At 38.3% G+C, this 18,533-nt stretch overlaps 1 protein-coding gene across 1 annotated transcript in view; it reads right to left on the bottom strand.

The window, feature by feature from the left end:
- Positions 1–18,533, bottom strand: part of MTPN (myotrophin) — a 57,728-nt gene that overhangs the window by 18,827 nt on the left and 20,368 nt on the right. Inside the window, exons 2-3 of the mRNA XM_046021153.1 lie at positions 3,443–3,556; positions 2,599–2,682 (exon numbers count right to left, since the gene is read on the bottom strand). Of these exons, the coding sequence (XP_045877109.1) occupies positions 2,599–2,682; positions 3,443–3,556 (198 nt within the window). The remainder of the gene's footprint in view (positions 1–2,598; positions 2,683–3,442; positions 3,557–18,533) is intronic.

Raw genomic sequence — 18,533 nt, 5'->3', positions numbered from 1 at the left:
AATTATCAATAGAGTTAAGAGACAAATGTGCTAGCCTTCTCTCCTAATTTTTTTAAATCTACGAAGCATAAAATCCTCTTCAGTCTTAGTTAAAATAGGAGCTACTATTTATTGATCGTTGTCAGGTACTGTGGCAAAATACTTTATATACATTTACTCATTTAATTTCTGTACCTTTCTTCCTTTAGCAGGACTTATTTGAAAATCCCAAGCGAAATGCTACAAACAGTATTTTCTAGAGTATGCCATAAGATGATAAGCTTGGGATTAATACTGGTGCCCTGTTTATAAAGATCTTGTCTTCCATCATTTGCAACTGACTGGTTTGTTGAGACTGGAATTTGAACTCCACTTAGAGTTAACACTGGAAAATTCCAAACTTACCAGGACCACAAGCATATCAAGACACCAGATGACTTGGAGGGCCCTTATTTACAGCAAACTGCCCCTAATAATCTCACTTGGTATGTACAACAGAAAATGAAGCTTACACATTTCACACTAGGGCTACTCAAAATGTGGTTTGTGAACTTGGCACCAGTCTGCAAACTTAGTAGTCTAGGACATTATCTACATCACTAAGTATAATGCTTAGTTCAGCTAACTTGTTTTTTCATAGCAAGATATTCTTGATGAAGGAGACTGGACTGATTTAGAGTTTAGCCTTATCCAGCATGAACTGGTAACAGTTTGTGGACCAGCTATTTGGAATAACACTTGTTCTAGACCTCAATTTTAAATATTGCCTCTAGTTTTCTATCTCTGATGCGGCACACAATTTAACTGACCAACCATATACTTAGCCTAAACAGTCACAAAGTAATAGAAAGAAACAATAAAAATTAGCAACTGAGATCAAAAATAATAGGACACCTAGGAATAAACCTCACCGAAGAGGTGAAAGACCTGTACTCTGAAAGCGATAAAAACCGATGAAAGAAACCGAAGATGACACAAAGAAATGACAAGACATCCCATGCTCATGGATTAGAAGAACAAATATTTGTTGAAATGTCTCTACTACCCAAAACAATATACCCATTCAATGCAATCCCTATCAAAGTACCAACAGCATTATTCACAGAGCCAGAACAAAGAATCCTTATATTTGTATGGAACCATGAAAGACCCCCAATAGCCAAAGCAGCGCCAGAGAAAGAAAAACAAAGCTGGGGGCAACCACAATTCCAGACTTCAAGTTATATTACAAAGCTGCAGTAACCAAAACAGTATGGTGCTGGCCCAAAAACAGACATACAGGTCAATGGAACAGAATAGAATACCCAGAAATGAACCCGTAACTATAAGGACAATTAATCTTTGACAAAGAGAGACTATCCAATGGGAAAAAAGACAGTGTCTTCAACACACAGTGTTGGGAAAACTGGACAGTAACACCCGAAAGAAAGAAACTGGACATAAAAAATCAACTCAAAATGGATGAGAGACCTAATGTGAGACCTGAAACTGTAATAATTCTAAAAGAGAACACAGGCAGTAACTTGACATGGCCATAGCAACTTTCTAGATATGTCTCCTGAGGTAAGGGAAACAAAAGCAAAAATAAACCACTGGGACTACATTAAACTAAAGGCTCTGCACAGCAAAGGAAATGATCAACAACACTAAAAGGCAGCCTACAGGATGGGAGAAGATAAAGAACTTACAAAACCTAAAACCCAGAAAACGAATAATCTGACTAAAAATGGGCAGAAGACATGAGTTAACATTTTTCCAGAGACAATATCCAGATGGCCAACAGACACATGACAAGTGATGTTAAACGTCTTTTCATCAGGGAAATGCAAATCAAAGTTAAAATGAGATATCACCTCATACCTGTCAGAATGGCTAAAACCAACACCACAAGAAACAACAGGTGTTGGTGAGGATGTGGAGAAAGGGGAATCCTTGCACACTGTTAGTGGGAAAACAAACTGGTGCAGCCACTCTGGAAAATGGTATGGAGGTTCCTCATAAGTTAAAAATACAACTACCCTATGATTCAGCAAATTGACTACTACTACTACATTTACCCAAAGAATACAAAAATAGTAATTCAAAGCGATATACACACCCAATGTTTACAGTGGCATTATCTACAATAGCCGAATTATGGAAACAGGCCAAGTGTCCATCAACTGAAGAATGAATAAGGAAGATGTATACACACACATACATACACAGTGGAATATTACTCAGTCATGAGAAGAATGAAATCTTGCCATTTGCAACAATACAGATGGTGTTAGTATTATGCTAAGTGAAATGAGTCAGAGAAAGACAAATACCATGATTTCACTCATTTGTGGAATTTAAGAAATAAAAACAAATGAGCAAAGAGGAGAAAAAAGAGAGGCAAACCAAGAAGTAGACTCCTGACTACAGAGAACAAACTCCTGGGTTACCAGAAGGGAGGAGGGTTGTGGGATGGGGGACATGGGTGACACGGATAAAGGAGCACACTTGTGGTGAGCACCGGGTGTTGTGTGCAAGTACTGAATCACTATATTGTACACTTGAAGCTAACATTACACTGCACATCAACTAAGTGGAATTTTAAATAAAAACTTAAAAACAATTAGCAATTGACCTCACCTTTGACAGAAGCAATTTCACACAGGAAACATGACCTTCATAGACAGCAGACAGAAGAGGGGTAATATGATGTTTATCTGGAGCCTATGAAATAATGAGATAAAAAACTTTATTTTTCATTTCTCCCTTCTTTCTAGATTTATTTAGAGAACTATCAATGTTTTCCTATTTGCCTTGTTACACAAAATTGCTTCATAGCTACAAGTTTCCCGCTATTTAAACAGCAGCCAAGGCCCAAGCCCGTAAGAAATATCTCCTTGAGTATCAGTGCAGTGAAGTACAGGGCACAGGGTTTTGACCTCAACTCAGACCTTGACTCTGCCACTTACTGTATTGATTATTTAACCTCTTTGAGCCCCAAGTCCTCACTATTGTAGGAATGCCAGTGAGGTCCAGGAAGGGAAGAGGTGGGTAGAAATTAGCTGCTGAAGAGGTAAAAGACTGCCACAATGGGGCCAGGTGACATGGTATCCCCTAAAATGTGTAAAGTGTATCTCACTTGTTATCATGGTTACTTAAACATTTGTCCAAAACTCTGAAAAGCTGTAAAAAGGCAAGAGCCGGGAGATGACTGCTCTCTTCTGACCTTCTGCCTATTGACCTTTGTCCAAAACTCCAATCTGGATTTATCCTAGGACTGCAGAGTCCTCCACTGCACGATAGCCATTTGCTACCTGTAGTTTTAAAAGTCTGTCTGTGCTGCTTATTTTTTAAAAAATTCTAAGTTACAGGAAATTTGGTATAATTTTAGACTTTATTCTTATTTTACAAGCCTATAGAAAAATAATTATTCAAGGCATACAACAAATTTTTTTTTCCTAAAGTGACACTGTTCTTTACATACATTAATATCTGCTCCTTTCAGCAGCAGAAATTCCAGGATTTCAAGCTGCCCACAGTCTGCTGCATAATGAAGAGGCTTCCTTCCACCTTCTAGTGTCCGGTTGACATCTTCTCCCTTATAAGAGAAGCCAAATGAAAATGATATTTAGATGGATGGTAGACTAAAGATGGCACATGAAAATACCCGGTATTCTTTCCTTCTTAAGTCATAAGAATTTCATGAAACAATTACATTTTTTGTGAGGTGAAATAAGTGACCAAGAAGTTGAAATTAAATTCTGCATAGTAGCACACATACAGTATGAAGGTAATTCAATCACATCTAGCCAAACCGAAAACAACAGACAATAATGCTAACTGTCATGAAATACTTTACTGTACTCTAAGGAGTTCAGTCAGCCTAATATCAAGATGTGACCACAGAAGACTGGTAAGTTCAAATACTGAGAGTCTGTGCAGATCACAGGACATGTATTATAATTCAAGGAAAAGCATGATGACTTTGAAGGAAGCAGACATCATTATCACAAGGTAGTTAGTATTGCTACTAAGAACCATTTCCTTCATTTAATATTAACTAAAGCCCCACTATATGGCAGGCACCGTGCACAGAGACAAAGGTGAACAAAATCAGACATGGCTTCTGATTGGATGGAACTAACCATCTGTGTGGGGATGTGGGGAGGAAGATATTAATCAAATAGGCACATAATTAAACAATGTTAACAAAAAAGAAAAACACAAAATACTTATACCAAAAAAAAAAAAAGTCAAAATATTACTGTTATAAAGGAAAGGAACTCAGTGCTGTACATATACTATCAGAGGAACAGGACTTAGACTCCACCCCAAACTACTAGAACTCATGCAGCAATTCAGTAACATGGCAGGATACAAAATCAATGTACAGAAATCAGTTTCTTTCTTATACACTAACAATAAGAATACAGAAAGGGAAATTAGAGACTCGATTCCATCTACCATAGCACCAAGAACCATAAGATACCTGGGAATATACCTAACCAAAAGAGGTAAAGGATCTGTACTCGAGGAACTACAGAACACTCATGAAAGAAATTGAAGAAGACACAAAAAGATGGAAAAGCATTCCATGCTCATGAGCAGATGAATAAACACTGTTAAAATGTCTATACTGCCTACAGCAATCTATACTTTCAATGCCATCCCAATCAAAATTCCACCGGCATTTTTCAAAGAGCTGGAACAAACAATCCTAAAATTTGCATGGAACCAGAGGAGACTCCACATTGCTACGGAAATGTTGAAAAAGAAAAAACTGGGGGCATCACGTTGCCTCATTTCAAGCCTTACTACAAAGCTGTGATCACCAAGACAGCATGGTACTGGCGCAAAAACAGACACAGAGACCAGTGGAACAAAGTAGAGAGTCCAGATATGGACCTGCAACTCTATGGTCAACTAATCTTCGACAAAGCAGGAAAAATATACAGTGGAAACAAAACAGTCTCTTCAATGGTCAGGGAAAATTGGACAGCTATGTAAAGAAGAATAAAACTTGACCATTCTCTTACACCATATACAAAGATAAACTTGAAATGGGTAAAAGAACTCAATGTGAGGCAGGAATCTATCAAAACCCTAGAGGAGGACATAGGCAGTAACCTCTTCAACATCAGCAACAGCAACTTCTTTCAAGATGGGTCTCCAAAGGCAAAGGAAACAAAAGCGAAAATGAACTTTTGGGACTTCAACAAGATCACAAGCTTCTGCACAGCAAAGGAAACAGTCAACAAAACAAAGAGGCAACCAATGGAATGGGAGAAGATATTTAAAAATGACAGTACAGGGGCACCTGGGTGGCTCAGTGGGTTAAAGCCTCTGCCTTCAGCTCGGGTCATGATCTCAGGGTCCTGGGATCAAGCCCTGCATCTGGCTCTCTGCTCAGCAGGGAGCCTGCCTTTCCCCTCTCTCTCTGCCTGCCTCTCTGCCTACTTGTGATTTCTGTCTGTCAAATAAATTAAAAAAAAAAAAAATGACAGTACAGAGGGTGAGAGGGTGATATCTGAGATCTATAAAGAACTCCTCAAATTCAATACACACAAAACAGATAATCACATCAAAAAATGGGCAGAAGATGTGAACAGACACTTCTCCAAAGAAGACATACAAATGGCTAACAGACACATGAAAAAATGTTCATTATCATTAGCCACCGGGGAGATTCAAATCAAAACCACACTGAGATACCACCTTACAATCAGTCAGTACGGTCAAAATTAGCAAGACAATAAACAACAAGTGTTGGAGAGGATGTGGAGAAAGGGGAACCCTCTTACACTGTTGGTTGGAATGCAAGTTGGTGCAGCTACTTTGGAAAACAGTGTGGAGATTCCTTAAGAAATTAAAAATAGAGCTACCCTATGACCCTGCTATTGCACTATTGGGTATCTACCCCAAAGATACAGATGCAGTGAAAAGAAGGGCCATCTGTACCCCAATGTTCATAGCAGCAATGACCACAGTCACCAAACTGTGGGAAGAGTCAAGATGCCCTTCAACAGACAAATGGATAAAGAAGATATGGTCCATAATAAGATGGGATCGGGAGGGAGACAAACCATAAGTGAGTTTTAATCTCACAAAACAAACTGAGGGTTGCTGGGGGGAAAGGTGTCGGGAGAGGGAAAGGTTATGGACATTGGGGAGGGTATGTGCTATGGTGAGTGCTGTGAAGTGTGTAAACCTGGTGATTCACAGACCTGTACCCGTGGGGATAAAAATTCATTATATGTTTATAAAAAAAATTAAATTAAAAAAAAGAAGATATGGTCCATATATACAATGGAATATTATGCCTCCATCAGAAATAATGAATACCCAACTTTATCAACATGGATGGGACTGGAGATTATGCTGAGTGAAATAAGTCAAGCAGAGTCAATTATCATATGGTTTCACTTATTTGTGGAACCTAAGGAATAACATGGAGGACATTGGGTGAAGGAGAGGAGAAGGGAGTTGGGTGAAATGGGAGGGGGAGACAAACCATGAGAGACTGTGGACTCTTTTTTTTTTTTTTTAAAGATTTTATTCATTTATTTGAAAGACAGAAATTACAAGTAGGCAGAGAGAGAGGAGGAAGCAGGCTCCCTGCTGAGCAGAGAGCCCGATTTGGGGCTCGATCCCAGGACCCTGGGATCATGACCTGAGCCGAAGGCAGAGGCTTTAACCCACTGAGCCACCCAGGCGCCCCGAGAGACTGTGGACTCTGAGAAACAAACTGAGGGTTTTGGAGGGGAGGGAGGTGGGAGGTTGGGTGAGCCTGGTGGTGGGTATTAAGGAGGGCACGTATCGCATGGAGCCCTGAGTGTGGTACATAAATAATGAATCCTGGAACACTGAAAAAATAAAATGAAATAAAAAAAAAAGACCAGGATTAATCTTGGTGATGGATGGGGAGTGGGTCATGTTAGAGAATGAACTTAAGGCCTCAAAAAACCTTTTCATTCAGTGAGAAGATTCTAAGAGTAACAAATACAACCAGCCTCTTTGCTGACCAGTGACTATGGGTTTGGTACTGTGCTAGATACATAACCTCTAATCTTTAAACCAACCTTAAAGGAGAAAGTCTCTATTTAATAAATTAAAAGGCTGAAGCTAAATCAGGTTAACTAATTAATTTACTGTGGCTCAGTTAAAAGGTGAGATCTAAACTCATGTTGCCTCCAACTCAGTATCTGCCATTCTTTCTTAAGCAAAGTTCAGATTTTCAGAGTAGCAACATGTCTGAAGCAATTTATTTTCTCAACTTACACTGGTTTGGTCAACTACTTATCAAACCATATTCTGAATCAAGATGTTCAGACCCCTATCATTCCATGGCCATTACAAGCTGTTCTTTCAAACACACTCTATATGGATACAGAAGAAAAGTGTACAACATTTTTAAAGTCACTGGAGATGGGGTTGAAGCTTCAACTCTACTTTTTCTATTTGTAGTATGGGACCTTAGACTGGTTATTTTCCAAATCTGTTTCCTTATCTGTAAAATGGGAATAAAAATGCTTAGACCTCACAAGGTTTTAGTGCATCATTAAGCCACTCCATGCAATTTAACATAGTTTCTGACACAGGATAAAATGTTTAATAAAGGTCAGCTACTATATCTGTGGACCCTGATGTTGGTTTATACAAGCACTAAAAGACCACCCAAACTGAGTAAAGGCAGGTTTCTGCATAATGGTTGAGATTTAAAGGTATGACTTAATGTAATACACTTGCTATTTGGAAACAAATTTAAATAGTAAGGGCAACTTGATATGCCACCTTAGCCTTTACTCACAACTGCACAAATGAGAGGCTTTGAGGCAAACGGAAATACTGCTTCAGTGATTCTCAAATATATTTTTCCTTATATTATTAGTATTTCCTTTCCATTACTAATATTAGCTAGAGAGCATTAACTGGATAGGTGCTTTTTTCATGAAAAGAAAGTACTGCTTGTAGTAGGTAATCAGATGACTTTGTCAAAAAGATACATTCTTGAATCAAAGTGGCATCTTCCCACTTAGTCTAAATATGGAAATGCATATGAAATGGAGTTGTAAGTTTAAACTTTATCCTTTATCCCTGCAGACATATCTTTACAACTCTTATTTTAGCAGACAAAAGATGACAATATCAGAAAGGCTTTGTATGACGGACAAGAAAAAAAAGGATCTTCTTCTGTGGAGCCTTAGCAAAAGCTGTACTCAGAGAAATTTGTAATACTAAAAGATCTGTACTGGAAAAGTAGGAAGGCCTCAAAATAATGATTTTTGTACTTTCACCTTAAGAAACTAGAGAGTATTACACACACACACACACACACACACAACCTAGAGAGTATTATGCTAAGTGAAATAAACTAGCTGGAGAAAGAAAAATACCATATGATTTCACTAGTGGAATTTAAGAAACAAACAAGCAAGCAAGCAAGCAAGCAAGCAAGCAATGAGCACAGGTTAAAAAAAAGCGGGGGGGGGGGGGAGGTGCAAACCAAGAAATGGATAGTTAACTACAGAGAACAAACTGATGGTTACCAGAGCAGAGGTGGGGTGGGAGGGGGAATGAGTGAAACAGGTGATGGGGATTAAGAACCACACTTGGAATGAGCACAGGGTGATACATGGAAATGCTGAATTACCATACTGTACATGTGAAATTAATATTACACTGTATGTTAACTGGAATTTAAATAAAAACTTAAAACTAGGGAGAAGAAAAATGGTTTATGGAAACCCCTGTACCTTCTGCTCAATTTTGCTGTGAACCTAAGTATGCTCCAAAAAAGTTTATTTTTATAAAAAGGAAAATTAAATTCAAAGTAAGCCAGAGGGAAAAATAAAAGAGCAGGAACAACTGAAACAGAAAACAAAAAAGTAATAGAAATCAAAAGCTGATTCTCTAAGATCAATATAACTGATACATATCTAACCAGAGTGATCAGAAAAATAAAGACTGGGGGTGCCTGGGTGGCTCAGTCGTTAAGTGCCTTGGGCTCAGGTCATGATCCCAGGGTCCTGAGATCCAGCAGCACAGGAAGCCTGCTTCTTTCTCCCTCTCCCAGTCCCCTTGCTTGTGTTCCCTCTCTCACTGTGTCCCTTTCTCTGTCAAATAAATAAATATATAAAATCTTAAAAAAAAAAAAAAAGAGTGAATAAAGGAAGTGCTAATATCAGACTTTACTAATAACCTTTCCACAAAGAAACTCCCACACCCTAGAGGGCTCCAGTGGTAAATTCTACCAAACATTTAAGAAAAAGAGTAATACCAATCTTCTTCCAGAAGATGGGACGCATTCCCACTCATTTTATGAGGTCAGCATTACTCTTCAAAATGCAACAATGATGATACAGAAGATCGCTACAACAAAACAAAACAAAAGAACGCTACAGGCATTCATCCTCATGAACACAAATTCTAAACAAAATTTTAGCAAACTGAATCCAAAGATATATAAAAAGACTGTAACCATGATCAAAAGGAGTTTATCCCAGGAATACAAAGTTGGTTAAATATCTGAAAAGTCAGTCAACATAATTCATCATTTCAACAAACCAGGAAAGAAAAACCATATGATCATCTTAGCAAATGAAAAAGTACCTGACAAAACCCTAAATCTCTTTCCTGATAAAAAGCTCAGCAAACTAGGAAAAGAAAACTTCCTTGGTCTAATAAGGGGCTTTCACCAAAAAACAACAACAAAAAAATAAAACAAAACAAAAAAACCTACAACTATCATACTTCATTGGTGACATATTCAATGCTTTGCCCCTAAAAATCAGGAACAAGGCATCTCTGTTCTTACCAATTCTACTCAACATAACCAGTGCAATTAGGAAAGAAAGGGAAAAAAAAAAACAACCCCCACAAAAATCCATTTTGAAAAAAAAAAAAAAAAGTAAAACTCTCTATTTGGAGGTGATATGATCATTTATGTAGAAAATTCTATGGAAGCTACCAAAAGGCTACTAGAATTAGTAAGTAACTTAAGTAGTGTTTCAGGACAAAACAATATATAAAATCAACTGCATTTTTACATACTAGCAATGAGTACCTGAAATCAAAACTAAAACCAGTATTATTTACAAGAGAATCCAAGGATATAAAATACTTAATGATAAATTAACAAAAATGTGAAATACCTATACCCCGAAACTGCTAAAAAGTGCTGAAATTAGAGAGCACCTAAAGATATGGAGAGATATACCATGTTTGTTGGCTGGAACACTCAGGACTGTAAAGATGTCGGTTCTCCCCAAACTGACGTGTAGATTCAACACAATACCAGTCAAAACCACAGCAGGCTTTTTTAGGAAACTGACACATTGACCTAAATTTGATCTGAAAATGTAGAGAATCTAGACTAGCCAAAACCACTTTAAAAAGAACAATTTGGAAGGCTAGTACTACATGATTTCAAGAATTATTAGAAACTGAAGTAATCAAGAAGGTATAGCATTGCCATAAAATTCTATTTTTTTAAAAAAGATTTTATTTGACAGAAATCACAAGTAGGCAGAGAGAGAGGGGGAAGCAGCCTTCCTGCCGAGCAGAGAGCCCCGTGTGGGACTCAATCCCAGAACCCTGAGATCACGACTTAAGCCAAAGGCAGAAGGGTTAACCTACTGAGCCACCCAGGCGCTCGGAAATATGCAAACCTTTATCACTACAGCTAAAGCAATCGGATAGGTGATTGCCTGAGGGAAGGGGAGAGGAGGGAAGGAACAATAGGAGGGAGGGATAACAAAAGAGCAAGAGGCTAACGGCTCTGTCTTCATCTTCATTGTGGTGTTGATTTCACAGGTATATACATGTCAAAACTTACCAAACTGTATGCTTTAAATATCTGTAGTTTGTTGTTATTTCAATTATACCTCAATAACAGATTTTCCTGAAAACAAACCTCTGCGGCTCTATTCCTACAAAATGGCTAACAAAGCAATATTTGAGACAGGATGAGAGCAGGGCTAACAATCTTCATAGGAGACTGAAAGAGCAATAGCTAGTTGAGTCAAGCTCCTTCACAGCTCCCTCTTGCCTTCTATATCCTATACCTCAACTAACTACATGGAACCTGTTTTAAAGTGTGATGAGAGAGGACCAAGGTGACTCCTACCTGTTGGGCAGGCTTCAGAGATCGAAACAACTGTCTGAATTGCTGGAAAAAATATCCTTATCAAGATCCCAACTTCTAGCACTATTTTGCCTACTCCATTCTTTACTCTGCAACTACAGAGAACCTGCTAAACACAAAATGTGATCACATCATTCCCTTTTAAAAAGTCCTCGGAATTTGAGAGGCAGGGCGGGGATTTGTCGGGGAAGGGGGAAAAATGAAACAAGATGGGATGGGGGAGGGGAGGGAGAGACTCTTAATCTCAGGAAACAAACTGAGGGTTGCTGGGCCTGGGGGTGGGGAGGATGGGGAGGGACAGGGTAGGCTGGGTGATGGTCACTGCGGAGGGTATGTGCTATGGTGAGTGCTGTGAAATGTGTAAGGCTGATGAATCACAGACCCGTACCCCTGAAACAAATAATATATTATTTGATAATTTAAAAAAAAGTCCTCTGAGGGCTACTCATCGCTCCTAGAGGATAATGTCTAAACAACACAGTTTAGAAGATCTGGAGTCATCCATCTGGTGATTGCCCTTCCAACATCACTTCCCACAGCATTCCTCCCCCAGCACCCCACTCCCCTCCCCTCCCCTCCCCTCCTCTGTTTAGTTAACTCCTAGTAATCCTTTAGAAGCAGGCTTTAATACAATTTCCTGTGGAAAGTCATCTCTAACCACCTCAGCTCAGCCCTGAGTAATGTGAACCTCACAGGTGTGCCCAAAGCACCTTGCATTTCTCTGACATTAACACTTATCACATTGTACTCAAACTGCCGATATCAGTATCCGCTATGAACACAGGTCAGGTAGGTACTGGAGCTCTATTACTTACTTTTGCATCTCCAAGGCCTAGTACAGTTTCTGACATATGGTAAATATTGATATGACAAAGCTTCTGGCTGAAGAAATGGTGAGGTTGCTCAAGTAATAGATTTGGAAGCAGGTCATACAGGACACCTTCCATTTCAAGCAAACAGGGATTAGTTAACTATCTAGTAACAGCAGCAGTAACTTGAGATCAATGGTATGTTTAGCGAAGTAGGGGGTTTCAATGAGAATTTCACCAGGTTTCAGCAGCCTTGATAGGTTTAACTGCAGCAGTGGTGATAAAATACGGAAGGAAGATAGTGCTCTATCTAGTTCCTTTCTCCCTACCCGCTGCCCATACTCTAGGCGTTAGTGACATCACCAGAAAGGAAGTTAGACACCTGTTCTGTACTACTGATTCTAACTTAATGAAACATTACCGGCTACAAAGAAAAATCTAACCCTAATTTTCAGTCTCCCAGATTCTGGGATTAAAGAAAGATATACTATCTCAAGGGGTGCCTTAGCATTACATGACAATCTTACCATGTTTTCCTTTTTTTCTTGCTTTTCCACTTTCCACAGAGACTATTTTAAGTTTCTTCCACTTTTTAAAATCCACTTTCTACTTCTCATCTCCTCGTTCCCTTTTATTCTCAGCAGATAACCTCATCACACCCTCTTTACACAGAAGACACCTTCAGACAGCCACTCCCTCAGGAACTTCCCTCCACCACACCTTCCTCCAACTGACAAATCTCTCCTCTTATCTGAAGCCAAACTCTCACTGTGCTTTGGATATTATCCTTTCTTGTTTTCTTAGAAAATTTAATCCCTTGTTTATCCCTTTTCTTGTCTGTGTTTTCTTTTCTTTATTTTTAAAGATTTTTATTTATTTATTTGACACAGAGAGAGATCACAAGTAGGCAGAGAGAGAGAGGGGGAAGTGGGGGAAGTGGGCTTGCCACTGAGCAGAGAGCCCGATGCCGGGCTCAATCCCAGGTCCCTGAGATCATGACCCGAGCCTAAGGCAGAGGCTTTACCCCACTGAGCCACCCAGGCGCCCCTTGTCTGTGTTTTCAACCTCTTCCGCAGGACTCTCTCCTTTTCATCAGTATGTGCCATCCACAACTCTTTCGCTAAACAAGCAAAATACAACAGGATAACCTCTCCTTAGACCTACCACCTTTAGACCTTTCAGTTACTGTTCACCCTCCTCCCTCTCACAGCTAAGCTTTCCAAAAACACAGTCCATACCCGCTATCTCCAATTTCTCACCTTCTGTTCTAATTTGACTTCCACACTCAACACTAAACCATAACCATTTTCACTGAGGTCAATGACTTCCATGTCGCAAAATGCAAAGGTTATCTCAGTCCTCACCTTAAATGACCTCATAGAAGTGACAAAGTCGATCATTTCTTCCTTTTTTTAAACAGACTCTCTCCTGGCTTCAGCTACACCACATTACTGACTACTGCTTCTCTGTTACCTCTCCTGACTTACACAGGACAACCAGGAGGTTAAAACAAATTTTGGGGATCTTGGTTATGATTTCCGATTTTCATCACATGTAATTTAAACAGCTTTTAAGTTCAGCCATCCTTTTACAGTCCTGTAATAATATCTATATCAAAATACTTTGACCAGAAATTTTTTTGAATAACAAATGCTTCCTTAGGGCTAAAGTTTACATGTGTCTAAAGACTTTACCATACAGTAACACTGTGATTATGAGACTGTTTCTCATCATGATACATGTGTAAGTAATTATGAAGGTCACAAATAACTGCACACACACACACAACTCTTCAACCACCTTCATACACAGGTGAAGTAATGCAAACTGACACACCTAATTTGTAATCACATCAAGACTTGCCTAGTTTTACCTTTCCCTTTCAATAAGAATGATCTATCCAGTTTCATTTTACACTTTTATTGCAACAGGAAGCCTGTTGGTTGTTAAATATACAACACAGATTTTTATTCTATTACAGTTATATTTTACCATATTTTTCTTCTAAGTTGTTTTTAAGCTATTCTGATTTTCTCTCAGCATGGCACATTCCAGATGTGTAATATGGCAGATATAATAAACTTCACAGTATTTTCTGGTGAGCAGCTGAAATTAAGTACATTCTATCCAGAAGCACTGTAGTCACTATGACATGCTTTAGGACAGGTTGACTCCTGGTGCCTCTCAAGTAAGGGGGTTTAGATTACGGTGGGAGGAGAAAGTCTATGTGACATTCCAAATTGAATGGAACCCAAGAAGACTGCAGACTACCTGCTCCAATTCTTCCCTGGTCCTAATTAAAACTATTTATAGAACTAAAAGAAAAAAAAAATGTGATAATGCATGACTAGCTTATATCAATAAATCAGTGAAGTCTATGTTAAGAGGACAACTGAGTAAACTGTAAGCAATATCCTTTATTCCAATGTTGAAACACGACATTTTAGGGCTGGACAGTGGGCGGTTTTGAAAATTAAATAACATTACTGGCATTTGTGAAGGCTAATCATGCTTCATTTCTCAAGTATCACTGTTCTGAATAACTAAGAGCCTGAGCCATACTGATAAATTCTTATCTGACTAGAAAATTATTGGTATAATGGTCTAGTTCTACTTTTAATATCAATAAATTAACTACTATCTACTGAGCAGCATGTTGTGCTGGGCATGCGTATGGTACGAAAAAGTAGAATTTATACCTAAATTTATACCATAAATACGTAAGGTAGGTGTGCCTACCTTAGGAGTCAGAGACTATATCTTGTACTTCTTTTATTTCTACCACAATACCGAATATGGTACTTTTAAACCTCAATAATTTGTGATTGCTGGTTTTGACAGCCGTTGTAAAATGCTACACTAAGACGTAACAGTATTCACTAAGGTGATTTGGAGAGTGTGGGTGAACACAGCATGCGTGCACATAAGAGAATACGCCTGCAGAAATTAATTATGGTGTATGGATTTCTCATAGGCATTTCCTCCTGGAAATCCAGGAAATGTTAATTTGGAAAGTACCTACCACATGACACAGTTGTGAGGTTTCACTGAAGTAACGTTAAGGTGCCTGGCACATAGTGAGCACTCAATAATGCCAAACACTTTTATTAACAGAGTCCTCGATGGTTCTCATTTGATGCCTTTCCACTCAATTTCTCCACCTTCAACAATTCAGCAAATGTCGATCAAGTACATCAATGTTCCTAAAAAGTAAGACTGATCATGCTTCTTCTTCACTCAAAAAATTTCAACTGCTACCTCTATAGGAAATTCTCATCATGACACTCAAGTCCTCTTCACTTCAACCCCAATTTGCCTTTCTGGACATTTTATCTCATACTACACCGTTCCCAACACATCAGTGCTTTCCTGCTTCTGGGAAACTTCATGTTGTTGCCTTTCTTTGCCAGGGTTACCCCACTTCCTTTCATGTCCTGATATGCTGAAATTCCACTTACTTTTCGAGACCTATTTTCTCTCGTAAAACTTTTACCCGATACTCTTTCTCCCCCTTTGATACTCTTGATATATCATTCCCTTCTTTTAATCCTCACAGTTTTTAGTTTATGTCCCTTACTATATTTTACCTTTTTTCAATTAGGTATTTGTTATTTATGTACTTCAATAAAAACTCCATTAAAAAAAGGAGAGTGCCTGACTTATACACATATCACCTATGATGTCTATGGGTGACTTGTGCCAACAGTCCAATTTAATGAATTAGTGCAGTCATTTACAGCATCTTTGTCACACTATGGAACCTGCTGCTTACCACAACAACTCCTACTCCACAAAGAGGTAGTTTAAAAATATCATTAGTGGGTCTGAAAGTCACAGAGTCTCAGTGTTAGAAAGGACTCTGAATGTCATCTAACCCAATTCCCCACTCTGTTTGAATCCTTGTTTGTGTATGCCCAACCTAAAATTGAACCTCTCTAATGAAAGGAAACTCAAGATCTTACTGATCAGATCATTCCCACTTTATAGTTCTGGTTCTACCCCTTGGGGGCACATGGAACAAGCAGTCCCTAGTTTCATGTTAGATTACCTATTATGTTTAGCAGCCACATCAAATTATAACTAAAATGAAATCTTTTTATATGATTTGCTGTTACCCCGAACTTCAGTTACAGATTTTCTGAGTATACACGCTGGGTCATTACATTAATTGCTATTAAATTTCAACTTAAAATGGCCATTTTATTTTTCTAGGCTACCAAGTTCTTTCTAGATTCTTATAAAAAGGAATTTGTTAGTTCTGATCCCCAACCTCCCTCTAGTTGTACCTTACCTATCTTCATTACAGTGACCTAAGACATTTATTAGAAAATGAGAAAAGATGAGGAAGGAGGCCCACCAGTATTCAGGAAACTTCCTTCAGCTCACTACATAAAGAAATAGGCAGAGTATTTGGATACGACCATTCACATAGTCTTGAATCTAGTTCATGACATTCTTATCCCACCATCCTTTACCATCATTTCCCAAAGCATAACATTAAAACATAAAAATTTCAATGGAGGGGCGCCTGGGTGGCTCAGGGGGTTCAATCCTCTGCCTTTGACTCGGGTCATGATCCCAGGATCCTGGGATTGAGTCCCACATCGGGCTCTCTGCTCAGCAGAGAGCCTGCTTCCCTCTCTCTGCCTGCCTCTCTGACTGCTTGTGATCTGTGTCTCTGTCAAATAAATAAATAAAATCTTAAAAAAAATTTTCTTCAATGGAACCACTGAGACTTCCTTTATCTAATAGTAGTCTAGGAACTGCAAAAAAAAGGTTGATCCCTTCGTATGTGTTACAGAAAACCCCACAGCCACCACAAAAATACTTAAATAGTAACACATTCATTAAGATTTGGAAAGAAGAGATCTTCTAGTGAGTCCTGCCATCTAAAACACAACCATTACTACCTCGCTGTCCTTCTGTTTACTTTTTTTCTATGAAAGTAAATAACACTTATTTAACCCTGAGGTATCTTATCTTGTTACCATTCTTGACAGCTACAGAATATGCTGTCGAGCAGATGTGCCATAGTTTACCTTATTACTCTAATTCTGAAAATGTAGTTTAATACCAAATACCCTGTACCATTAAAGTTCTTATTTTATAGAACATAAACCATATCATATATTTCATTTATTCCAAAGCATGCATTTTCCTGTATTTTAACATCTCTGAAATCAGGTTACAAGATAGAAAAAAAAAGTTGGGGAACAGAAAATGGCAAAATTCACTGAAGGCAAGACCTGCTCATAGTATTTAATGGAAAATGGGTGAGAGCGTGCCATCAATTCTAGTTCAGAAACTGAATAGAGTATTTCATATGTTAATAATGTAATAAAGATGTTAAATAAATTAAAACTAGTAGGAACACATTAAATCCTAATGCTAATACTAAATGGAAGTTCTGACTTCATCTAAACGGTGTCCACAAACTAAAACGGAAAGCAAACCGTCTTCCAGTGTTAACTGATACATTCTCCAGGTCACATTCCTGATATGTCTGCTTCAACTTCTGTGAAAATGAACAGAAAAAGACAACTCAAAAAGCTCAGAATGGGGACACCTGGGTGGCTCAGTTGGTTAAGCATCTGACTCTTGATTTCGGTGCAGGTCATGATCTAAGGGTTGTGAGATCAAGTGCCATGTTAAGCTCCACTCTGGGCATATTTGCATACCCTCAATCTGGATAGCTTTCCCCTTTAAAGGGTAACTTAGAGGAAAAAAAAACAGTATCAGGGTGTATGAAAACTACAAGAAAACTTTAACAAAGGAAAAAAAATCATACTGAAAACTCAAGACAATTTTAGAAAGCATTCACAGAGTGATCAAGATGGAATCCAAAAGGCATGGTTTCTCTGAAAAAAGTATCTTAAGAGGAAAATAAGCAAATATGCAAAGTGAACAAATGGAGATTCAGGCTTTGGGGAATAGGAAACTGGTTGAGAAAGTGAAATATGACAGGAGAATTAAAACTGAAATGGCAAAATTAAAATCTGCACCAAAGTCAGAGCTGGGTAATACTACCAAGCCTAAGTTAAGAAAACTTAATTAAATAAAGAATTAACTAAGAAATTCTCCCAGAATACTGAGGTTTGATAAACAAATAAAAATGATTTACATGATATAATGATAGTAAAGCTAAAATCTATAAATAATACATTGTCAAAACAAGGGGAACTGAAAGTTATAAAAGTAAACTTTTTGAGTTCAAAAAAAAGACCCAAACCTGCAGATCATAAAAGCCCACTGACAAAATTCAATAGAACCACCTGCCCCAGCGCCCATTAGTACAGTTTGGCAATTTCTGTTTTACAAGGATAAAAATAAAAACAAAAAAGTAAAAGATATGTTAATTCTAAAGAAAATTAAATTAGCCTAGTCTCTTTCTCCAACACTGAATTCCAGAGGACAAGAGACAGAAACTATCTATAGTAATGCTTTCTGGAGAGGACTTGGGGATCAGGTCTAAGCCTCTGAGGAGAGTTACTGACACCGACACTAATGGGGGATGTATGAGGTGTCCTTTAAATATGTTGGGGGTAGGCAGAAGGTCTATGGAATCTCTGATCTGCAGCTGAGAGAGAATAAATTATGACTCATGCATTCCGCACCAAGCAAAT

Source organism: Meles meles, chromosome 10 (assembly GCF_922984935.1).
Source record: "Meles meles chromosome 10, mMelMel3.1 paternal haplotype, whole genome shotgun sequence".
Lineage (NCBI taxonomy): Eukaryota > Metazoa > Chordata > Mammalia > Carnivora > Mustelidae > Meles > Meles meles.
This window is presented reverse-complemented; position numbering and strand designations above follow the sequence as displayed.